Below are 26,022 nucleotides of genomic sequence, written 5' to 3'. Positions count from 1 at the left end.
AAGGCCTCCAGTGCCTCGCTTTCCACAGCACTGGCAACGCAATGCAGAGGGCGGAAATCCTGCGGCGAAGCCACCTTCTAGGCCTTGCTCAGCCTTAGCGGGGTGATACTCCCACACTCTCTGATCCCTCCAGATGGCCTCAGCTCAGACTCAGCAGTGAGGGAACCCTCTCCTCACAGGGCAGATGGGGCAGCAGACACTTGTAAAAATAAAACAGTCAATTCAGTAACTTTTCCATCCTGTTATGTTTACCATGAGAAAAAACAAGACTCCTCTTTCACGGGCTGCACTGTTCTGAGAGGCTACCAGAAAACCTAACGTGGCTGACTCCTGGTAGTCCTCTTTCTCTCTTACACACACACACACACACACACACACACACTCACTCACACACAGTCCTGGTCCAAAAAAATGGCATGATCTCACTGTTGTTTTCCCAAGGGCTGCAATTTATAAATCAAAAACAAATTTTAATTTAAAAAAAAGCCATTGCTATCTTTCTCCATCCTGAGTATGGAGGACTCTGATGGGCACTCTGGTAATAACCAGAATCTAAGACATGCCCGTTCACTGTGAGAAAGAGACTTTATATCTGCCCTGAACACAGGAACCTGTTTCTGCCAAGCCTGAATAAGGCAAGGACTTGCAGAATTAATGGCAAATCAGTGTTGTCGAAATATTCTGCAAGTAGGGTAAATTTTGAGCTTTCCTCTGTTTTTCCTTGCTTTCTTTGGGGGAGATAGAAAGGTTACTGCAACCATGCGTTTAAGTAATGTAGCACAAAAGGGCTGTGACTACACGTCAGGAGATAGCCATGGTGTTTATGGTGCCAGGGAGGGAAAAACACCAACCCCTGCTCACCAGAATCCTAGTGCAACAGATAACTGCACCAGTTTCAACAATTCTGGTGTTGGACAAAGCCTCCTTTTGTCAGTTAAGGAAGCATCAGCACAACCTCGCCAGTTAACTGCGTTAATGGGATCCATTCATGTCACTGACAAATACTTCTTGGCACAGTTCACTTTCCTGACCCAAAGACGCCAACAACAATCCAAACAGGACTTTGTAGGGTAGTGTATTATTATACCAGCCCAGTGGAAACATCTTCAGATCACTAAAAACTGCACAAATTACTATTAACAATGCAGTTCCTATTTCAAGAGTACTAATCGTTTTCCTGCAAAGCTCTTTCAATCTATATCATAAAGGTAGAATTTATTTCGAAGATTGTGTTTTGGGGACTCCATTTAGTGCTGAGCTGGACTTATTTTATTGTCCCCTTTATTTATTTGCACAGAACCTCAGAATGCTCTAAATCAGGTAATAAGCAGCAGTGTGTTCGTTTTTAAGTAGGACACATGAACAGTGAGTTGGCATTTAGACTCAAATCCCATGGTGCTTTCTATCCACTGGGACCCTTACTTAGGGACAGGATTCCTTTCCCAGAGGTAGAGCGGTATCCTAAGGAAACTGCTGGCACTGTTTTTTGGCTCTGTGTTTTAAGACTGGGAGATAATATGCAAACCGAGAATAGATAGCAAAAATTTAAGTTCATCAACTGATGTCCCCTAAAACACTGAACATTAAATGACACAGGCCTACCAGATACTACATTTCTTTTAGTGGGAGGGAAGAGCAAAAGCTTTTCAAAGTTTGAGTATTTATTAGAATTTTTAAATAAAGAGAACTACGATTTTAATTTCACATCTTGGCTATGTTTTGACAAAGGAGATGCCACTAAGAGTATAGCAACAAGCTCCTGTCCCAAGCCAGGGATTGATCAGTGCCCCCCACCCCCAGCCCCGGTCTCAAGACCCTTTTCTGCGCACTTCTCGACTAAACAACACAATCGGCAAATGAAGCCAGCATCAAACCTGTATCAAAAACCAACAAGACAGTTTGCAGGGAGCCAATGCATTATGTTGCTGTTCTAATAAATGATTAAGCATTCTCCCATACCACTTCTCAGCGGACGATGGACCTTTCACATCCCAGTGGGAGACATATTTAATATTTCTGAGCATGCTCCATGGTGCAATTACAAGTGCTATAACATTACAAAGACAAGCAAACATCTGAATTTTCCTCCTGTGTACTTTTCAGGAACGTAACATGGTTACCCAGAACGGGGACAGGACTGTACAGCTGCACTTGCCAAGTACAGTTGGATGCTTCAGAGCACAAGGACAATATCCAGTTCTGCACGGTGTAAGGCATGGATGCACAGGGAGAGAGGCCTTTGTCGGCGATAAGTAGCATTACGGAAAAAACTCCAAACCAGCAGGATAGAAACAGTGCTCGACGCTCCAGTTTTTTAGATAGTAATCCCAAGAATCCAGTTCAAATCCCTATTGTCAACATGTAGGGAGGAATTCAATTTCTAGCATTGTTTCTCCAGATCTGAGCTGAGGCCATTTGCTCCTGGCTTGGTAATAAAAAAGAAAATAGGTTTCTTCCTGTTTCTTTCTTGGCATGGAAACACAGCTTCGAGAAGAGAAGGCCATGAGTCCTGGGAGCACTATGAAGGTAGCTAAACTCTTCCCATACCCTACATAACTACAGTCGATGACTGGGGAAAAGAGAGTGGACAGGGAACTTTACCTAGCCACTGGCATCAGAAACAAAAAAGTAAATTAATTGTGAGGCTCTCCACTTCAGAAACACCCTGAATTTAAAAAACAAAACTTTGAAAAATTAAACAGTTAAATCCCTCTTCTAAAAGTCATTTATTTACATATTATATGGGAGATATATAATGTGTAGATAAATGTATCCTGCAGTGAAAGTGACCAACCTACCGGACTTAACAGCACATTACAGGACAAATTCTTGAGAGATTTCATCTCATATTGGTATCTTTTAATAAAAAAAAAAAAAATCTGGCCAGGGCTGGGATGAAACAAACAGGAACACTTCAGAATCCAAGGCAGAGGGAAGGCTGTTTGCCTCTTTAGAGAATTGTAGGGGTGTGAAAAGGGAGAGACAGATCATGCACAAAAGTACTGACAAATTACACACCCACCCCCCACCCCCTCAATAAAAAGAGAAGAAAAAGCCCCATCACTTAACACCAAACAGCAACATTATCAATAAACCCTTTCTCTGCTGCCCATCATGCCTTATTTGAAAGAGGAGGCCTGTGAGGAGAGGTGAAAGAGCAAGGGTGAGAGGGAAGACCTGCACTTCAGTCTAGTTTCCAATTTCCATTTCTCTTACAGGAAATCTTCAGTCATCTGATGCCTGGCATCGAGCTCTGAGCAGAAACTGAGTAAGTGGTGGCCACGAGCGGGGTGCCATTGTTGGCTGAGTAGCCTTGCCTCAACGTTTCAAAATACGATGCTTGCACCGGTTTGTGATACTGCAGCACTTTTATGGCATCTTCTATTTTAAACCATTCCCGCTTCCTTCCTGTCGAGGCAGAGAGAAAAAGAAATTAGTACAAAAGGAAAGCAGCAGGTTTCTGACCCTAAAACTTTTGAGAAAATGTAGAAAAAAACATGGAAGCAATGGTTATCAATGTTTCTCTTTTCTTTTTTAAATTTAAGTATAACTGACCTGCAACACTATGTTAGTTCCAGGCGTACAACATAGTGATTTGATATTTCTACACATTACAAAATGACCACGATGGTTATCAACATTTAAAAAATATGTAAATCTATTTTTCCTTATTTTCTTTTCTTACACGGGTGATGCAAGCACACTTTATATGCTTCAAATATTACACAAATGCCTAATGCAGAAAACAGGTAAGAAACCTGAAAACTGAAGAGCTGAAAGTAATTGTATGAAACCTGCCCTCTAAAGAGAACCACTGCTAGTGGTTTCCTCTTGAGCTCCTGGGCCTCTGAGCCTTCCTCGGCTTGTACATAAGTGCCTGAAGCCCGCCAGCATCCCCATCTCCTGAAAAATAGACATGAGTATCAGCTTCCAGAATTACCAGGATGGCTGACTTGTAATCAGTTATTTATTTTAAAATTTTTGTATAAGAGTGATGTATCTACAAAAAAGAAAATATTTTCTCAAAAAGAGGAAAATATAATCTCAACACAATCATTAACTTTTCAGTGTATTTAAATTTTTTTTTCAAATGCATGTTTTAAAATCCTCCATTATTTTTTCTCTTACAAAAATAACAAAAGATCATTGGTTAAAATTGGGAAAACAGAAGAAAGCATAAATAAGATAATTACCTGTAATCTTATAAACCAGAAGTAACTACTCTTAATACCTTAGTGCATTTGCTTTTCTTTCATCTTATTTGAAAAAGACACAGTTATTTGAGCAACTATAATTGGGATCATGCTTTAAGGTGCTCGGAATCCTCAGAGGCCCTGATGGAGTGCTGTTGTTAGGAACACGGACACTGAAGCTAATATGCTGGGCTCCAATCACATCAATGGCTCTAATGAGCTGCACAGCTTTGGGCAAGTTACTGAACCTCTCTGTGCCCCACTTTCCTCATCTATAAGATAGAGATAATAAATAGTGCCTATCTCTCAAGTCTGTTGTGAGAGCTAATATGTAAAGCATTTGAACAATACCTGGGACAGAGTACATGCTGTAAGAGTTTGCTTTACTATTACTGTTGTTGTTGTTGCTTCTTTTCCGCTTCACATTGTTTCTTAAGCATTCTTCTCTGTTGTAAAAGTATGACATTTAATGGTTGCATTACATCGTTAATATCTAGCATGGATGTAATGTCATTCACTTAACCATTTCCCTATCATTGGACATCAACAGTCTGCAATTTTAGTTATTATAAATAATGCTACACTTTAAAAAAAATCTGAACACTATAGGGCTTGTGATACTGTCAAACAGCTTTCCAGAAGGATGTACCGATCCCCAATCCTGCTTTTGTGTGTTGGAATGTCAGTCTTACCACACTCCTGCCAGCGCTGTTAACTTTTGTTTGTCATTGCCAATTCTTTAGGTGAAAACCAGTACCTCATCTTTGTTTTCACTTCAAATTCATATTTTAATGTAGTTCTAATTAGTGTATATACAATTCTATACCCTGTTTTCAGTCACCAACACGATCTCATAAGCACTTTCCCATGGTGTAGAGCTTTCATAAGTATGCGTTTAACAGCTGCCTAACGTTCCATCAGATGAATGGACCTTAGATCACTTAACATTTGCTGACCTGTACATTTTAAGACCCAATTTTTCATCTGAAAAAGGCTCATCTGAAGGAAGGCTCATAGGCTTATTCCCATATTTCAGACTGTTTCATCAGGGTCAATTCTCAGCAGTGGGAGTACAGGTGAAAGGCTTGTTTGGATATTAATAGAGCAATGGTACCTTAAAAATTAGTATCACAAGTGTGTGACTCCCACCCGACAGAGTACTCTGAGGACAGGGCCAGCCACACCACTCACCTCTGTCTCTTTTTCAGGCCCCAGCACTGGCTGTCAAGGAGTCTATTTTTAATATCCCCCCACTGAATTTATTTATACTTAAGTTTATTGCATTCTTACCAAACACAAAGCAATTAAAAGCTGAAGGGCTATGAAATGCCCAGATCAACAATGTGAGAGGCATGATGGCAAAGCATATACTAACAATAAAGGGAGAGGCTTTGGTAAATGAATTATATCTGTTTGCCAATTTACAACAGAAGTTAAATTAATATTACACTTTTCTAGAATATACTTTCCTTCAGAGCTAAAAGATTAAACCATGAGCCAACCATTAAAATCACCTCAATTTTTAGGTCAAAAGACATATATACAGACTTCCCTGGTGGCGCAGTGGTTAAGAATCCGCCTGCCAATGCGGGGGACATGGATGGGTTCGATCCCTGGTCCGGGAAGATCCCACATGCCGCAGAGTAACTAAGCCCATGCACCACAACTACTGAGCCCGCACACCTAGAGCCTGTGCTCTGCAACAAGAGAAGCCACAGCAATGAGAAGCCCACGCACTGCAACAAAGAGTAGCCTCCACTTGCCTCAGCTAGAGAAAGCCCATGTGCAGCAACAAAGACCCAACACAGCCAAAACAAAAAAAAAGGACATATACATGCAATAGTGATCTGAGATCAAAGAAAATGGCTCCTTAGGAGAAAGTCGTGTGCACCTGAAGGGTAACATGAATATAACTGGAAACTACTCCCATCACTCTACACCTACTATACAGCTCTGGAGGGAGGGGCTCACACAACCAAACCGACAGTTTTCTCTAACAGTATGAATAAGCACTGCAAGGAACAGCCATGGTCCTGCTCCCGCCTGAGGTTCGTGGCCAGCAGCGGGCCTAGCATTGTGGAGGCCTTGATCAATACCTGCTTGAGAGGATCCAATTCGGTTTTAGAATCAACAGGTCTTATTTTTATGGGCCACATTTCTAAATGCTGACTATGTACCCAACTCTGGCTTCCTCTTAAACATTTCAAAATAGTACCTTTCACAAGTTCAAAAATGGACATCCTTCTGTTATTTCTTTTCTTTATCAGGCTCTCATTTGTGGTTCTGGGTAATGACCTACGGCACGGCCAGGGCCGGTTGTGGGGAGCTCTTCGGAGGCCATCTGGGGATAACTTACCAATGTTAACTGAGTCTTCCCAGTCTTCCAGCACTTCTGTGACAATGAGCACATAGACATACGTTCTGTGCTTCCTCTCCTGGTTCTGAAGGGCAAAGAGGGACAAAGAAAGAGTTTTTCCTTAAAGAGCTGAGATTATGTAAATGTCCAGAGAGCTTAGACCCAAGGATTCCTTTCACTTTTTATCATCCTACAATCAGATATGGAATAGCACCAGCTGGCCTATTTAAAACATGCCACACTTGAATCTGAGGGTGAGCTCTTTGCCTGGGCTTCCAAAGCCAAGGCTTTACCCTCTTTTTTCCTTCTCTTTGCCCAAAGTGCAACTTCTCAAGAATACTGAGAAAAGGATTTGGGACCTCTTGAGAAAAAGGCACCAAGTAAATTTAACTAGCTAGAACACCAGAAAGAGAAGAGACTGTGGTGGGCAGGGGTCCCATCAAAGTGAGCAAGCTGATTATCTCACACATCTCCCCTCCTCCTACTAACCCTGCTCATCTTTATTCCCTGATTTCCTACTTTCTCCAAATCTCTACTCCAGCCTATGTCCTTGTTTGTCTCTTGTGCTATATAGCTACTTATCTTCCACTTCTCCTCTGTCTCCTCTACACTTATCTAGCCCTCCTCACATCTTGGGAGGAGAGGAAGAGAGGTAGACATGGGAAAAACAATTCTAACAAATAATTCTAGTTGTTCGGAGGAGATTATGGGATTTTAAAAAGAACGCACATTATTCTCTGCTGGTGCTGCACTGTTTTGAAAACTTGGTGAAACAAAGATGGCATCTTTCCTAAATTAAGACTGCAATGGACAATGTTTATGTCCTCCCCCGCCCCCCAATTCATATGTTGAAATCCTAACCACCAAGGTAATAGTATTAGGAGGTAGGGGACAGTGGGAGGTGATTGGGTTATGACAGAAGACCCTCATGAATCGAATTAGTGCTCTTATAAAAGAGACCCCAGAGATGTTCCCTCTTCTGCCATGTGAGAACACAGAGAGAAACCGCTGTCTATGAACCAGGAAGTGGGTCCTCACCAGACACTGAATCTGCTGGTATCTTGATCTTGGACTTCCTAGCTTCTAAAACTATGAGAAATCAATTTCTATTGTTTATAAGCCACCCAATTTCTGGCATTTTGTTACAGAAGCCTGAATGGCCCATGGTAAAGATATATGTGGTTATTAATATGATACCAATTGCACCAAAGATTTTAACAGACTTACCTCAAAAATTCCGACTAATCTTCCCAATGTCCCTTTTACTCCAGCCTGAAAAATAAAAAAGATTCATACATTGACATTGCTTACATTGCTGTCTCATTCTGAATCTTCTTTTTTTAAAAAATAAATTTATTTATTATTTTTGGCTGCGTTGGGTCTTCGTTGCTGCGCGCGGGCTTTCTCTAGTTGCAGTGAGCGGGGGCTACTCTTCCTTGTGGTGCGTGGGCTTCTCATTGCAGTGGCTTCTCTTGTTGAGGAGCGTGGGCTCTAGGTGCGCAGGCTTCAGTAGTTGTGGCTCGCAGGCTCAGTAGTTGTGGCTTGCGGGCTCTAGAGCGCAGGCTCAGTAGTTGTGGCACACAGGCTTAGCTGCTCCGTGGCATATGGGATCTTCCCGGACCAGGGCTTGAACCCGTGTCCCCTGCATTGGCAGGCGTATTCTTAACCACTGCACCACCAGGGAAGCCCTTCCATGATTTTTTTTTTTTTTTCATGATTTTTGTTGTTGTTGTTCTTTTAAAATAGAAGTTATTCCTTTATTTACGTTTTGAACATTCTGAAAATATTTAAGTTCTTTCTCAGGTCATGCTATAAAATTCATTTTACCTGAAGTAAATTCACGTTCCAACTGGTGAAGGGCTTACTTGTGACGCTGCTTTCACCAGGCTCTCCAGAGCCAGGTCTTAAAGTGAAAATTTAGGGTTCCTGCTTCAAGGTAATATAGGGAATACTGTAGATAGAGCCCCATCCTTTACTGTGCACTGCATCTGCATCCTCTCCCTACCTAGGCCCATATCTTTCTTTTTTTTATACAGCAGGTTCTTATTAGTTACCTATTTTATACATATTAGTGTATATATGTCAATCCCAATCTCCCAATTCATCCCACCACCACCACCCTCACCACCACTTTGCCCCCCTTGGTGTCCATACATTTGTTCTCTACATCTGCGTCTCTATTTCTGCCTTGCAAACCAGTTCATCTGTACCATTTTTCTAGATTCCACATATATGCATTATGATATTTGTTTTTCTCTCTCTTACTTCACTCTGTATGACAGTCTCTATGTCCATCCATGTCTCTGCAAGTGACCCAATTTCGTTCCATTTTATGGCTGAGTACTATTCCATTGTATTACGTACCATATCTTCTTTATCCATTTGTCGATGGGCATTTAGGTTGCTTCCATGTCCTGGCTATTGTAAACAGTGGTGCAGTGAACACTGGGGTGCATGTGTCTTTTTGAATTATGGTTTTCTCAGGGTATATGCCCAGTAGTGGGATTGCTGGGTGATATGGTAATTCTATTTTTAGTTTCTTAAGGAACCTCCATACTGTTCTCCATAGTGGCTGTATCAATTTATATTCCCACCAACAGTGCAAGAGGGTTCCCTTTTCTCCACACCCTCTCCAGCATTAGTGGTTTGTAGATTTTCTGAGTTTGTAGATTTTCTGATGACGCCCATTCTAACCGGTGTGAGGTGATTACCTCATTGTAGTTTTGATTTGTATTTCTCTAATAATTAGTGATGTTGAGCAGCTTTTCATGTGCCTCTTGCTGGCCCATATCTTTCTAAAAGTCTCAGCTCCTGGTGTCCTTTCCATTGGGTACTTGGCCTCCCCCTTACTCCAAGGGCTCCAGCCACCAGCCATGCAAGGCCACGCAGGCTGCAACTTTCCTCTGCTGTTCTGCAATTCTGCTCTGTTACTGATCTATGGAGGTATCCACTTTGCTTTTGAGTCAGGCTATGTCTTTTTAGCTTTTGCCTTTTATATCTGTCTCTGCTAGGAGTAGAGGGGGTGAGAGGTGAGGGAAAGATCTCCCTGGAAATGCCTGGGGGATGCAGTAACTTGTTTTCTATTACAACTGCCATGTTATTTTGTACAATACATTAAAAACTAAGGCAAATATACTTTCTAAAGACAGTAGGTGCTCAAAAAGTTTGTACAGAATGAACAAAAATTTAAAATAAGTACTCCAAAAGTTCTTTAGAGATATTCAATAATAGAAACAACAGAAGCCAATTTAAAGGCCTAGATTCCTAGGTGAGCTATATTTTGAAATTAATTTTTGCTAATTATCTGTCAAGGAATTACTTTCCTTTCTCTTGCCAACATGCCTATTTCTTTTCCTATTCTTTTCCCATCCATTCTTTTCCCCATGTGGCTTTTGGTCTACTTCAGTGGAAGTGTGTACCTTTTCTTATTTAAATTGCTTTTCTACGTTTTTAGAAATAATTGCACTCCACAGCCAGCTAAGACTAGCTAGACTGTACTTCATGAATTAACCAATGAAGCTGCCTGAACAAGTGGGACGAGCTGGCAGGCTGTCCTCATCTGGAAAGCCAATGCTGTACTCTGATCCTAGGCAGCCCAAACATGCTCAGATCAGCTCCTGAGATGTGTCACCTGTGCTCTTGCCACAGGCCTCCACTGACAGGGCCTGGGAGTAGAGCCATCAGGCTTCGGGGGAGGGAGGCCCGCGGTGGGTTGGCGGAGGGGAGGCGGCACAAGGAAAGATTCATAGAGGTTCACAGAAGACATCATTCACATTTCTCTTCTGCAAAGTGGAGAAAGTTCTCTTCAGCAGTTACTGTTCAATTATTTACTTTTCTTAAAAGAAAACAAAAATGCAGAAAAGGAAATAATCTCCAAATTTTAAAGGCATAAATCAACTTAATATTATGACAATACAATATAATTTATTTAAAATTTTTAATTATAGTAATTTCTGCATTCAACACCAACATGTATCTGTGATTTACTCTGTGTCAGAGGCAGTTGGGAAAAGTATAAAAATGTTTTTCTTAATGAAATAGATGCATTTTTATAGTCTAGAGTAAATCAAATAATGCTGTCATACTGAAATACACTGAAATACACTGGCATTTATTTTCACTTCTAATTAATCTAATTAATCACTTCTAATCAACACTAGTTTTGTTTCTTAAATGTTTCTTTCAAGTTTTATTCTTGGAAGATCTACTTGGGAGAATTCTATCTAAGGTGATTCTACCAATGATTATCTATGGTAAAAAGCAAAGAAATATTCCTATATTTACCAGTTTTTAAAACTGGGCTTTAGCAGTTTTCTTAGGAGGAGGCTCCTCTTTTGTAAGAAAATGGATTTCAGTTCTTTAAACCCATAGTGCCGATAAGAGGAAGATTCCTCATAGACAAAGGTTCTCCGAGACAGAGTTCACTGTAACCATTTTACTTTTTCACAATCTTCCACAGTCCAACTTTCATATCCTAGCTCTCTCTCAAATGCTGCCACAAGCAATTGGAGAGAGATATTTTTATCTCTCATATGATTCTTGCACGCAGGTTGGGGTAGGTGTCAGGGTCACATCTGACAGATATTTGGCTCAGACACTTGGGGATAAGATTTGATTCAGGGTATATGTAAGTTTGGTCCCGTCAGGTTACTGGTATAGACCTGTTTTTCTCAAAATCATATGAAAGCAGTTACAATTTCTGTCTGTATTGTCAAAAGCCCCTAATCCAGAGAAGTCTTTATTTAAAAGCCCATCTTAGCTAGTAGTAAGAATTCCAAATAAAATATCTACTGCCCTTCATTATTCAACCACATGCAGGTGAGTGCTTTCTTGAACTTCAAAGTATACAATACCAATTCTAATACTTGAAGTCTAGTTGACAAAAATTACCTGAGTAACTGGCTACTTTTTAAAAGGGAAAAAAAGCACAAATGTCTTTTTTCCTTTTGGGGTGTTTTACTGAGATTGGAAGTATTGGGTAGGCTAAAAAGTTCCTTCGGTTTTTAAGTAAAAATAAAAGACACATTTTTCATTCTCACCAAGAACTTTATTGAATAATGTACTCACCATGTTGTTCCACTACCTTCTGCCATTTTTCAGGCAACTTCGTAATTCCATCTTCCCAAAACGTGTTTTTTTTTAACATCTTTATTGGGGTTTCCCAAAACTTTTTATCTTTTTGAGCAAAGAACTGTTCTACGTGCCTTTTACAGTCTTCCAGGGAATTGAAATTTTTTCCATTAAGAGAATTATGTAAAGACCGAAATAAACAGAAATCTGAACGTGCAATGTCTGGTGAATATGGTGGATGAATCAGAACTTCCCAGCCAAGCTGTAACAGTTTTTGCCTGGTTGTCAAAGAAACATGCAGTCTTGTGTTATCCTGATGGAAGATTATGCGTTTTCTGTTGACTAATTCCGGATGCTTTTCATCGAGTGCCGCTTTCAGTTGGTCTAACTGGGAGCAGTACTTGTTGGAATTAATCGTTTGGTTTTCTGGAAGGAGCTTATAATAGAGGACTCCCTTCCAATCCCACCATATACACATCACCTTCTTTGGATGAAGACTGGCCTTTGGTGTGGTTGGTGGTGGTTCATTTCGCTTGCCCCAAGATCTCTTCCATTCCACATTACTGTACAGTATCCACTTTTCAACGCCCATCACAATTTGTTTTAAAAATGGAATGTTTTCGTTACGTTTAGGTAGAGAACCATGTGGAAATATGGTCAAGAAGGTTTTTTTCGGTTAACTTATGTGGAACCCAAACATCAAAGCAATTAACATAACCAAACTGGTGCAAATGATTTTCAACACTTGATTTGGACATTTTGAGTATGTCGGCTATCTCCCCCGTGGTATAATGTTGATTGTTCTCAGTTAATGTCTCGATTTGATCGCTATCAACTTCAACTGGTCTACCCGACTGTGGAGCACCGTCCAGCGAGAAATCTCCAGCGTAAAACTTCGCAAACCACTTTTGACATGTTCAATCAGTCACAGCACCTTCTCCATACACTGCACAAATCTTTTTTTGTTTCAGTTGTGTTTTTACCTTTCTTGAAATAATAATGCATAATGTGCCAGAAATGTTGCTTTTTTTCTTCCATCTTCAATATTAAAATGGCTACACAAAAATTCACCAACTTTGATAAGTTTTTTTTTTAATGCACGCTGATATGACAGCTGTCACAATACAATCTAACAAATTTTTTTTTTAAACGATTTATTTATTTTTGGCTGTGTCGGGTCTTAGTTGCGGCACATGGGATCTTTGTTGAAGCATGCAGGATCTTCATTGTGGTGCGCGGGCTTCTCTCTAGTTGTGGCGTGCGGGTTTTCTCTTCTCTAGTTGTGGCGTACAGGCTCCAGGGCGTGTGGGCTCTATAGTTGTGGCACACGGGTTCCAGAGCGCATAGGCTCTGTAGTTTGCGGCACGTGGGCTCTAGTTGAGGCACGTGAGCTCAGTAGTTGTGGCACGCGAGCTTAGTTGCCCCACGACATGTGGGATCTTAATTCCCTGACCAGGGATTGAACCTGCATCCCCTGCATTGCAAGGCAGATTCTTTACCACTGGACCACCAGGGAAGTCCCAACAAAATTGTTTTGAATGAAGTTAAAGATAACTAAGCGCTACTACAGCCATCTTACAGAAAAAACCAAACAAACTTTTTGGCCAACCCTATATTTATTTGTAAAGGGCTGGACTGACCAGGGACACTCCAGTACCCCCTCTTTCCCTCTAGCAGTCTCCCGGGGTGTGTAGTTGCGGCCTAGGCAGAGGCACTGATGTGATGGGCCTTTGAACCTGCCCCTAAAATCATCTCCTACCACAAAGATCCCTGGTTTTGTTGCTTAGTTTGGATGGGCATAAAGTGGACCATCACCTTCTGAAAACAATTTTTTCACTCTCAGGTGGATATGGTGGCAGACACAGATGGCTATCTAGCCCACAAGAATTCTCCCTTCCTCCTTGCTACCAGTAAGACCCAGATTCTGTTCAGGTGAGAGCTATGGCACACTTGGAACCGCATAGGGAGTTCTGCTGCCCTCTGCAGTGACAGGTTTAGGGGTGCTCTGTATGACCCAATTCTGGGTCAGTGGTTCCTGAGAGGATGTTTCTTGGAGGCTTCTAAAAAAGATTTCCCATCATGATAAAAAGAGTTGTACAAAAAGAAACCCTATACCTCCTTGCTTGTCAGGTGGGGACCTGAAACCTGGAACTGCAACAGTCATCTTGTGATCATAAGGGTAAGGCCTAGAAAATCAATAAGAAGTGAACCAAAGTCCTGACGGCCGAGCTGCTGAAGCAACAGGGTAATGGCCAACCCCTGGACCTCTTATGTGAGAAAAATAATTAGTGATGTTAAAGCTACTTTTAGTCAGGTATGCTGGCACCTGTATCTGAAAGCTTCCTGCTACTTCCCTTGATTTAAAAGGCAGCTCTCTGAGGAAGACTGCATATCCCAAAAGAAAAATTCTGTACATTCAGGGAGCTATAGTATACAATCTTCCTCTATTAAAGCAATAAGCCCAGGCCCAAAAGGAGCTCAGGGGAACAACTCTAATGCAAGTTGTCTATATGAGGAAACCTATGAACAAAAATATATAGTCTTCAATACACATAACTTTCTGGTATCCACCAAACTTGTCAGTTATGGAAGGAAAGAATCACAGTGAAGACAGATGGAAGTAGATGAGAAGACAGTTTAAGTCCACTGAAATCCCACCTCAAGGTTTTTTGTTTTGCTTTTTAAATAAAATATTTCAAATATCAAAAAAGTAAAGAAAATAATAAAATAAACATTCAGGTAGTCAGGTAGTCACTAACCAGCTTTGTCAAATGGTAATGTATCATTTTGTGTCATTTTTTTTTCTTAAGAAATAAAACTGCTAGTACAACAGAAGCCTCTTGTGTATTCCCCACCTCCTGCCAGAGGTAACTAACTACTACTCACCTAAATTTGGTTTTTATCATTCGATTGTATGTTTTTACACTTCTACTACTTAGGGATATATCCACTAGTAATGGTATATAGTATTTCCTGCATGTTTCTCTACCTGAGTAAAAAAAAGGATTATAAAGTCTGCAACTTTTTCCTCTTCAATATCATGTTTCTGACTTTTAGCTATATTGATACATGTGGTTTTAGTTAATTCATTCTAATTCTTGATCAATAATTTTAAGAATTTATCACAATTTATTAATCTGTTCACTTGTTGGTAGACATTTAGTCATGCTATTATAAAAAACATCGCCAAAAAAAGAACTTCTCTTACAGATATCCTTGTTACTTACCATGTGTGGGAGTTTCTCCAAGATCTATAACTAAATGTCAAATTTCTGAATCACAGGGTAAAAGTACCTCCAATTTTCCCACTTATTATCACGTTACTCTCTGCAGTAGATCAGCTGCAGAAATGGCTGCAATTCTCTACCTCCCCCTGTAACCATGTCCTTTTTTTTCTGGCCGTGCCGTGCAGCTTGTGGGATCTTAGTTTAGTTTCACTGCCCTCAGCAGTGAAAGTGCGGAGTCCTAACCACTGGACCACCAGGGAACTCCCTGTCACCATATCCTTTGAAGTGTAATTTTGCAGTTCTTCCTATCAAGAGATAGAATCTATTTACCCACCCCTGGCCTTGTGACTTGCTTTGGCCAACAAAATGCAGAAGGATGGTGTACCAGTTCCAAGCCTTGGCCTCAAGAGGCCTTACAGTTTCCACTTTTTCTCTTGGAACTCTGCCACTGCCATGTGAGCTAGTCTCCTAAAGGATGAAAGACCAGTCTCAGCTGAGGATATCACAAAGCAGCCTACAGCCAGCTAACCTCCAAAGTGATATAGTCTAGCCAAGATCAGCACAGCTGCCAACTCAACGCAGAGCTGGCTATAGATAACTGAGTAGTCCAGCTGACACGAGAAGCTGACCCATGGGCTTGTGAGCAATAATCAATACTTGCTTTTTTTAAAAAAAATTAATTTATTTTATTTATTTATTTTTGGCTGCATTGGGTCTTCGTTGCTGTGCGCAGGCTTTCTCTAGTTGCGGAGAGTGGGGGCTACTCTTCATTGCGGTGCACGGGCTTCTCACTGCGGTGGCTTCTCTTGTGGCGGAGCACGGGCTCTAGAGCGCAGGCTCAGTAGTTGTGGCACACGGGCTCAGTAGTTGTGGCTCACGGGCTCTAGAGCGCAGTCTCAGTAGTTGTGGCGCATGTTGCTCCGTGGCATGTGGGATCTTCCCGGACCAGGGCTCGAACCTGTGTCCCCTGCATTGGTAGGTGGATTCTTAACCACTGTGCCACCAGGGAAGCCAATACTTACTTTTTAAGCCAATGAATTTTGGGATAGTTTGTTTTACAGCAACAACTAACTGACATATTCTCCAAGTACAGAGGCAGTATACAAGTTCTTGTACCTTGTACCTCTTGTTCCTCTTTAACACTGGTGCTTGTTATCAGCTTTTTTAAAATTGTGGGTCAATATAGTGAGTGTAAAATTATAATGCATAATTTTAAAATTGAAATCGTGCACTTTTCCTGTGTTTAATGAACATTCAGATTTCTTCGTCTGGGAATTCATACTCTTTATCTATTTTTCTTATGTGTTCATTGACCATCTTAATGATCTTCTGAAATTATTTATATCTTATCTTCTGTGGTAAATATTTTCTCCCAATCTGGCATTTGTCTTTTATCTTTACTTTTGATGTCCTTTGCTAAACATGTTTTTACCAGACATTGCTGATTTTACTTCTCTTTTCCTTTGTGTGTGTGTTTAATGTCTTTTTAAGAAACATGTCCCCATCCCCATGGCATAAAGTTAGTCTCCCATACTTTTTCTATGATCCAGCAAAATAAATTTGGGAATTTATTCCCAAGTAGCCAGAAGAGTCCCATGGATATTACTTTGTTTTACTAATATAGTTGTTAATTTATGTACTAATATCACATGGTTTTAACTAATATACCTTTATCTTAATACCTGGAAAGGTAGTGTCTGCCTCTGTTCTTTTTCAAAAACTTCAAAGCCATTTTTGTACCTTTATTCTTCTACACGAATTTCAAAAATCAGTTTTTCAGATCTCTTGAAAAATCCTTCGGGGATGTTTACTTTTATTTTTGAATTTTGGGGTTAATTCGAGAAAAACTCACATCTTTACAATATTTAGTCTTTTCATTCAAGAATAGACTCTCTCCATTTATTCAGGTCTTTTTAAATTCCTTTAATGAAGTTTTATTATTTTTATTGTAAAGATCCTGCACTGTTAGTCTACAGCAAGGTATTTCAGTTTTAGTATAGTTTTTTTAAAAATAAATTTATTTATTTATTTATTTATTTTTGGCTGAGTTGGGTCTTTGTTGCTGCGTGTGGGCTTTCTCTAGTTGCGGCGAGCAGGGGCTACCCTTCGTTGCGGTGTGCAGCTTCTCATTGCAGTGGCTTCTCTTGTTGCGGAGCATGGGCTCTAGGCACGCGGGCTTCAGTAGCTGTGGCACGCGGGCTCAGTAGTTGTGGCTCACGGGCTCTGGAGCGCAGGCTCAGTAGTTGTAGTGCACGGGCTTAGTTGCTCCGCGGCATGTGGGATCTTCCCCGAACAGGGCTCGAACTTGTGTCCCCTGCATTGGTAGGCGGATTCTTAACCACTGCGCCACCAGGGAAGCCCTTTAGTATAGTTTTGTTGCTATTGTGAATAATGTATATTTTTAAAAGTTGCATATTTTCTAGTTGATTATCACTTGTTTAAAGAAACATTGCTGGCTTCTGCATACTGATCCTTTGTCTTGCAACCTTTTTAAATGCTTTTACTAGTTCTGCTAGTTTCTATTGTGTTTCTTTGGTTTTTTATAATTAATGGTCATGCCATCTGCAAATAATGACAATCTGCTTCTTCCTTTTGAATCTTTATTTTTGTCTTACTGCAGTGGCTAGGACCCCAGTTCAATAACAAATGGCAGCATGATAGCAATCATAACTGTCTTATTCCTGTCTGCCATAGGAATGCTTTGAAAATTTCAAAAATATAATGTTTGCTGTAGGTTTTACTACTCTATCAAGTTAAGGAATTTCCTTTTATTTTATGTTTGCTAACAGTTTTTAAGATGAAAGGGTACTGAAGTTTAATAAATAATTTTTCTTCATTTACTGAGATGTTAATTTTATCTGTTTTAAACACTTACCGAAGTAAATTACATAAACGTATTTTCCAAGACTGAACTATCCTTGTACTCTTGGGATAACCCAGTTGTGTGACATTCTGACAAAGCATTAGATTCTATTTGCTGTTATTTTACTTAGGATTTTCATATCCATGTTCATAGGCCAGAATTTGCTGTTCTTTCTACTTTTAAGTATCAAGATCAGGGGTCAGCAAACTATGGCCCACGGGCCAAATCTGCCCTGCCATCGGTTTTTGTAAATAAAGTTTTACTGGAACATAGCCATGGTAATTCATTTAAGTGTTGTCTATGAGGGTGTTTGCATTACAACAGCAGAGTTGAATATTTGTGACAGAGACCATATGGCTTCTGTATCTCAAGTATTTATTATCTGGCCCTTTATAGAAAAAGTATGCTGCTTGCTGAATCAAGATCATACTGGCCTTACAAGAGGTGTGTAGTTATCCTTCTCTGGAATAGTTCTTTAAGGTAAGAATATATATCTTTAGAAATTCTGGTAAAATTCACCTCGTCTGATCTTGGAATCTTTTTGCTGGGGAGAGTGGTGATTACCACTTAATTTCTATAAGGATTAATGATCTACATATAGGCTTTCTAATTTTTCTTAAGTAAATTTGGGTAGTTATTCCTAGAAAATTTTTATAGAAGTTTTCAAATTATTTTGTTTGTAGCTTTTCATAGCATTCTCTTAATTTAAAAATCTCTATTATATCTGTGGTTATTTCCTTTTTTATTGCTTATTTGTTGCCTTCTCTCTTGTTTCCTTTATGGATTCAGTGAGAGGTTTGTCTATTTTATTAAGACAAATAAAAATAACCCACTTTTGGTTTTGTTGATCATTTCTATTTTCCCCCATTAATTCATGCTCTTTTCCTTGTTATTTTCATCCTTTTACTTCCTTTGAGAGTATCCTGTTGTTTTTCTGCTAGTTTCTTGAATTGACTGCTTAGTTTATTTAATGTCTATTCTGCTTTCTAATAAAATCATCTAGGGCTCAAAGTGAATGAGCTGCATCCGTAAGTCATGATATGAAGTTTCATGATACGAACTTTCATAATTGTTCAGCTCTATTTGCTTACTAGTTTTTGTGCTTTAACTCAAGGATTATTTAGAACATTTTTTTCTGTTTCCAAGTATGTTCCTCTGTCAAGCTGGCTCTATTATTGATTTCTAATTTTACTGCACTGTATCACAGTATGTATAGTCTATATTATGGATGCTCTGGGATTTTTAATACCTCTTTTTAATACCTCTTTTATAGTCTATATTATGGATGCTCTGGGATTTTTAATATCTATTTTATGACTTAACACAGGGTTACTTTTTTATAATTCTTTCATGTGTGCTTAAAAATTTACGTATTTTTTCTTGGATGCAAGATTATTCCTCAATATAGCTATTTGATCAACCCTATTAATTGTGTTATTCAATCCTTTTTTTTGCTGCTTTTTCTATCAGTTTCTAAATGAGATGTTTTAAAGTCTTCAATATGGCTGGAGATTTGTCAGCTTTTCCCCATAACTCTGTCAGTTTTGCTTTATGCCGATGAAGAGCTTGCCAGGTGCACACAAGTTCATGACTGCTATCTTGTCTTGGCAGATTGTTCCTTTTATCAATATTAAATGTTCCTCTTGTCCCTTTAATGTTTTTCACCTAAACTCTATTTTGCCTGATATTATAATTACTATCTCAGTTTTCTTATGGTTAGTATTTGCCTGATATATCTTTTTCCAGCCCTTCATTCTTAGTCATTCAGTATTACTGTGTTTGAAAACAACCTATGGCAAGTTTTTTTTTCTTTTTAAATCTAAGTACGTGTCTATTAATTAGTCAGTGTAACTAAATATAATCAAGTTACATTTATTGTGATTTAACCTGGAAACTTAGCTTTAATATTGAGCCACATGGGGTCCCTTGGAGATAAGTTAGAATCAGAATCCTTAAATTTACTTCCTGTGTAGCAAGCTCTGCACTAGGCAGTTTGCGTTTGTAAGTTCACTGAATTAAGAGGAAGCTGTTAAGTGGCACTTTAGCCAGATAAGTTAGACCTGTCCAGGTCCAGTGGCTGTTGGTAGTTTAAAGACTGAGGAGTCTCTAGAGGCAAGGATTGCACTTAGTATTTGCTGAAGCCACTGTGAATTGTATTGGAGTCAATGGAATATACTTCCTAATGACTAAAAATCCTTTCCTGGAATGTGGAGCTGGATGGGAAAGCAAATACATCTGTTTTGGAAGAGTCATCTGGAATCAATTCATTTAGCAGAAGGCAACTGGCTCCTATCCCAGTAATTCAGTCTCTACTCAGGTTTCCAATAGAAACCAGCTCAAATACAGTACTATAGTCTCTAACTGGGCAGATTCTAATCTCCACATTAGACCACTGAATTAACTATTCATCAATGTGTAGCATTCAATTATGTGTGATAATGTAGACAGATAAATTGAGTACAAAGATATCTTTTTTTAATTCCAATGTTTAAAAACAACAGCTGAAAGATAATTTAGGAGTAGTTATTTGCAGTAAGAGAGCTAACCTTTAAATTCAGTTCTCCTAATAAGCTTAAAATAAATAATAAATAAAATATCAATTCCTTGATTTAAAAAGTGATTCTTTTAAAAAGCTGCTAGTGTTTAAGATAAATCATAAATAAAAGCGATTTAATTTATAAACACATGACCTACCTGCATTATTTTTGATGGGGGATATATCTATTGAAAGAAAGATACTCCTATTTAGTATCTTAGATGATTAGCTTAAACAAATAAAAATATTTATAGCATTACTTCAGAGTCAAAGGAAAAGAGGAGATATAATTCTAAAAATAATTTAAAAACTTGTTAACGTACAGGCACACCTTGTTTTATTGTGCTTTGCAGATGTGTTTTCCTTACAAACTGAAGGTTTGTTGGCAACCCTGCGTCAAGCAAGCCTATCAGTACCATTTTTCCAAGAGTATTTGCTCACTTTGTGTCTCTGTGTCACATTTTGGTAATTCTCAAAATATTACAAACGTTTTCATTATTATTATATTTGTTATGGTGATCTGTGATCTTTGATGTTACTTCTGCAACTCGCTGAAGGCTCAGATGGTTAGCATCTTTTAGCAATAAAATATTTAAGGCATGTACATTGTTTTTTTAGGCACAATGCCACTGTACACTTAACAGACTACAGTATAGTATAAATATAACTTTTACATGCACTGGGAAACCAAAAATTTGTGTGACTCGCTTTATTGTGCTATTTGCTTTACTGCATGGTCCAGAACCAAACCCACAACATCTCCGAGGTGTGCCTGTAGTGGTATACTGACTAAGCATAGTATCTCTTCTTTCTCCTAAGACCTCATTAAAATGGAAGTAGAGGAATACGACTGGAAAGGAGGTACTGGAAGAAAGGAGATTTCAAAAAAAATTCCAAGAAGGTGCAAAGTGATGAATGAGGGTTGAAAGATGAAGAAAAGCAAAAGAAGCCAGCTTAGCTTCCAGACTCTGGAGAGATTCAAGGATAGGATATGGCAGGAACACAGAGAATGAGAAGGGGTCTTGAAAGCCAAAGGTCTAAATACCAAACAACTATCCCCATACATGGAGAATGGTCTGGACCCAGGCATCTATCACCCAGACAACTCTGAGGGCTCTAATCGAAGCAGAAAAACAGAAAAACTGGAAAGAACTACTGTAGCTTATATGTCTATACACATCCCCAGAATAAAGCCCTCCTATTGTGGCACTCTTTTAGAAAGGTCCTGGCACAACTGCTCCACTTCCCTCCAGGTCACTCTATATACCCACCCATTTACACAGAGCTCCCACTCAGCGCTGCTACTGTCTCAACCCTAACTGTGATGAGACAACCATGGGTCACGAGACATACAAGGAAAGTTGCCAAAAGAAAGATCAAAATAAGTTAATGAAAATTGGCTCTGGTCAAAAGAAAAATTCAAGAAACAGAAGAAAACTTGGGGAAAATTAGTTATCCTTTAAAGAAATTAGAGAAGCTATGGCATGCTAAACAAGCACAAAATGTATGTAAAAGCAAACAAGAATAAAAATGGTATCTTAGACCTTAAAAGTATGACTGTTGAAATAAAACACTGATTAGAAGAGTTAGAAGATAAGTCAATGAAACTTCCCAAAACATATAAAAGAAAACAAGGAGATGAAAAATATGACCAAAAAAGAATAAGAGTAAAGGCTCAGTCTAGAGGGTCTAATATTTAATTAATAGAAATTACAGACAAATCAATGAGATACTTCAAAACCTCAGGGGTAAAGAGAGAGAAAAAATAGGTTATCTCCAGAGGAATAAGAACCAAACTGGTATCAGACTTATATCTATAATATTGATAATAATACTCTTAATTTTAAGCAACAGTGATTTTCAATAAAAAAATTCTATTCAGCAAAACCTACAGTGAGACAGTGAAAGTGTGAGGCAAGAAATAAGATATTACCTACTGGGTGTTTTTCCTTAGGGAATTACTTAAGGAATGTTTCTTTTCATTCAAAGTCTTCCAGTCCTATTTTATTTTTGAGCCATGTACCATGAACAAATATTATTTTGATACAATTTTAGAACTCAAGGGGGGAAAATATCTTTTAAGACATTCTATCAATAGATGGATAGGTGTATTTATTATGCTTGACTCCCTCAGTCTTAATTTCCCTCTGTAATAACCAACACATAAGGAAACACTGAATCTTAGCAAACTACTGGGCAGATAAGAGTGGAGTGAATGGAAAAGCATCAACAAGAAGTGAAACCTGTGAGGAAAGTAAAGGAATCTCTGCCCAGCCCCCTGACACACTCCCTGTAAACATCCCTGACACACACATACACAGTCCTACTAAACTCTGCATGCTTGAAGCAGAGGTTAAACAGTCAGCAGAACTCTAACCTTGTAGGGTATGGGGAACAGGGGTCCTGCAAGATGAATCAGTTTATAAGGAGCGAGCTTGTCAGGCTGGTGTAGTATGGGTCACTGCTGAGGCAGATGAGCTGGAGAAGCTATTGTCATGAAGAAAAGACCGTTTCTAAGGAGAGGATTCATAATCATCAGAAGCATTTATTTCAGTTATTAACTACCAAACAAACTCAGACTTCACTCTAAGAATGAGCACTCAGAGAAAAGTGAAACATATGGAAAGATACTAGTTCAAAAAAAGGGAACCAATCTGATGATTTAAGAAACAGGGTTATTCCAAGAAAAAACTAATTCTTATTCAGTAAGATTCAAGATGTTACAACTAGAAAAAAAAAAAAAGGCAAGCTGTCACAAATACAGAGCAATGTGAAAACAGAAAACAGTTCTTAAATAACATCACCATTATTATTAACAAACTAATAACCCTAAAAAGGGAATCAATGGTTAACTGGATACAGCAGAAAACTAGAGATATAGAAGGCCAAAATTTGAAGAATTCTCCCAGCACATAGAGTAAAAACGCAGAGATCAAAATTATCACAAAAGATAAGGGGGACTTCCCTGGTGGTGCAGTGGTTAAGAATCCGCCTGCCAGTGCAGAGGAGATGGGTTTGATCCTTAGTCTGGGAAGATCTGACATGCCACAGAGCAACTAAGCCGTGCGCCACAACTACTGAGCCCACATGCCACAACTACTGAAGCCCGCACACCCAGAGGCCATGCTCCACAACGAGAAGCCACTGCAATGAGAAGCCTGCACATTGCAAAGAAAAGTAGCCCCCGCTCGCCACAACTAGAGAAAGCTTGCACTCAGCAATGAAGACCCAATGCAGCCAAAAATAAATAAATAAAAATAAAAAATAAATTAAAAAAAAGATAAGGGAATACAATGTCATAGGAATTTCAGCAGAAAAAAATGAAACTGATGAAGATGGGGTAATAATTGAAGAAGAAAAGATATGAATCTCCATACCAAAAGGGCTTGCCAAATAGGAGGCATACTCCAGTGACATCTCTGTGCCAAGAATAAGAAGAAAAGTTTTCATGTGTTTACATAGGTGAAAATTTTTTTGATACCAGACTTTTCCTCTATAACACCCAATGCCTGAAGTCAAGAGTCCTGAGGAAAAAGATTATTCAAGGAGTCTAATAATTAGGCAAACCATTCATATGTGAAGAAAAAAATTTTTATCAAACATGCAATGACTCTCGTATTTTTCTCATAAATAATTACCAACTGGGCTTCCCTGGTGGCACAGTGGTTGAGAATCCACCTGCTAATGCAGGGGACACAGGTTTGAGCCCTGGTCTGGGAAGATCCCACATGCCGCGGAGCAAATAAGCCCGTGTGCCACAACTACTGAGCTTATGCTCTAGAGCCTGCGAGCCACAACCATTGAGCCCGCGTGCTGCAACTACTGAAGCCCGTGTGCATACAGCCCCTGTTCTGCAACAAGAGAAGCCACCGCAATGAGAAGCCCGCACACTGCAATGAAGAATAGCCCTTGCTATTAACTAGAGAAAGCCCGTGCGCAGCAACGAAGACCCAACACAGCCAAAAATAATAAAATAAATAAATTTATTAAAAAAAAGAATTACCAACTGGTTGACTATAGTCCTCATTATAACTCACCACCAAAGGTAAACAATTGAACTGAACCACCTGGTCGGTGTTATAGTAACAGATAATACTTTTATTATTTTTTTAAAATAAATTTATTTATTTATTTTTGGCTGCGTTGGGTCTTCGTTGCTGTGCGCGGGTTTTCTCTGGTTGTGTCGAGCAGGGGCTACTCTTTGTTGCGGTGCTCGGGCTTCTCATTGCGATGGCTTCTCTTGTTGCGGAGCACGGGCTCTAGGCATGCGGGCTTCAGTAATTGCAGCACACAGGCTCAGTAGTTGTGGCCCGCAGGCTCTCGAGCACAGGCTCAGTTGTGGCGCACGAGCTTAGTTGCTCTGTGGCATGTGGGATCTTCCCGGACCAGGGCTTGGACCCGTGTCCCCTGCATTGGCAGGCGGATTCTTAATCACTGCATCACCAGGGAAGTCCAATACTTTTATTTTTTGAAATTCCAAGTTTGCTCCCTTGATCTATTGCAAGGGCAAAAGCAGACAAGAAACTAGGTCTCAAAGCATGCTCTGGAGCATTATCATTGGCCAATAAGTCATTAGTCAACCAATAATGCATAAGAAAAAAAGCACACAAGAAAGAAGAATATATTGGAGGCAAGGAGGGAAAGCGAGAAAATAGCTGTGATTAATGAAAGCAATAAAAATTATTGGTCTTAAATTTAAATAATTATTGTTGATATGGTTGCTATCAATGTAACAAATAACTTTTTGTATTTTCAAGAATAATATCTTATTAATAATGATAATCTATACCTAAAGTTACAAACTGAAACAAATGAGAGCTGGGCAATAAAAGGATACTAGTTATGTATGTGTGTGAGTAGACTGTTTTATCTGGTTGGAAAAATAAATACCTGTTCAAATGTGTTATTTAAAAGTAAAGGAGACTTCTAGTTTCTGGTCCAGCATGTAAGGCGCTTAGAAGGTCCCACACTGTCACAATAACAAATAAAAAGCTGAACAAACTGAAAAAATAACAACTATTCTTAGATTTATCAGAAAAGTGAAGCCAAAGGGCAAACCACTGCCCTCAAATTGGAGAGACAGCCAAATCAGAGAATCTCAATTTACCAGAGCAGAAACCACCAAGGGAAGGGAGTGAGGGGTGGGGTGGAAGAAAACCTAAACTGTAACTGATCATTCACTGGAGGTTCAAGCACAAGCCTAAAATCTTCAAAGGGGGCCACCATGCTTTTCCTGTGTTTTACCTCCAGGAGCTCTAACCAGGTTTTCATAGTGAATACTGGACAAAAATCCCCTCCTGCTTCTGGAGAGGAGAAAAATAGCCATTTTTAAATACTCCATAACATTTTGCTCTTCTTAACAAAGACTGACTTCAAGAGAAACTAGTTTACCAGAGCCTAATCTATTGGGGTTTTATCAAGAGTCTAGCCAACCTGGGAGAAGGGAAATACCCAATTCCAGCCCCACCATCCATCCTGTCCCATCTTAAGTGGGGGTGGGAGGGCGAGAAGCTGGAACTACGAAGAAGCACTTTTTTGAAGTTCATAGCCCAAGGACACAGGCTCACTGAAAGACAGAGACCTAATCACAGGACTACAGAATGCACAACTTACCACTATACTACTAAAGGCCTATTACCACAGCTCCTTACATCCAGTCATCACGTTCAGCTTTCAACAAAAAATTACTCTTACTAAAAGGAAAAAACACATTTTGAAGACACAGAAAAGCATCAGAAGCAGACTTAGATATGGCAGGGATGCTAAAATTATCAGGC

The 26,022-nt window shown here is 39.4% G+C and overlaps 1 protein-coding gene across 1 annotated transcript in view; it reads right to left on the bottom strand.

Moving 5' to 3' along the window:
* Window positions 1–342: 342 nt before the first annotated feature.
* NUDT3 (nudix hydrolase 3) overlaps window positions 343–26,022 on the bottom strand; it is a 119,681-nt gene continuing 94,001 nt past the window's right edge. Inside the window, exons 3-5 of the mRNA XM_061196367.1 lie at window positions 7,777–7,821; window positions 6,550–6,634; window positions 343–3,408 (exon numbers count right to left, since the gene is read on the bottom strand). Of these exons, the coding sequence (XP_061052350.1) occupies window positions 3,230–3,408; window positions 6,550–6,634; window positions 7,777–7,821 (309 nt within the window). The 3' untranslated portion in view covers window positions 343–3,229. The remainder of the gene's footprint in view (window positions 3,409–6,549; window positions 6,635–7,776; window positions 7,822–26,022) is intronic.

The sequence above is a fragment of the Eubalaena glacialis genome, chromosome 7, assembly GCF_028564815.1.
Source record: "Eubalaena glacialis isolate mEubGla1 chromosome 7, mEubGla1.1.hap2.+ XY, whole genome shotgun sequence".
In the NCBI taxonomy this organism is placed as follows: domain Eukaryota; kingdom Metazoa; phylum Chordata; class Mammalia; order Artiodactyla; family Balaenidae; genus Eubalaena; species Eubalaena glacialis.
This window is presented reverse-complemented; position numbering and strand designations above follow the sequence as displayed.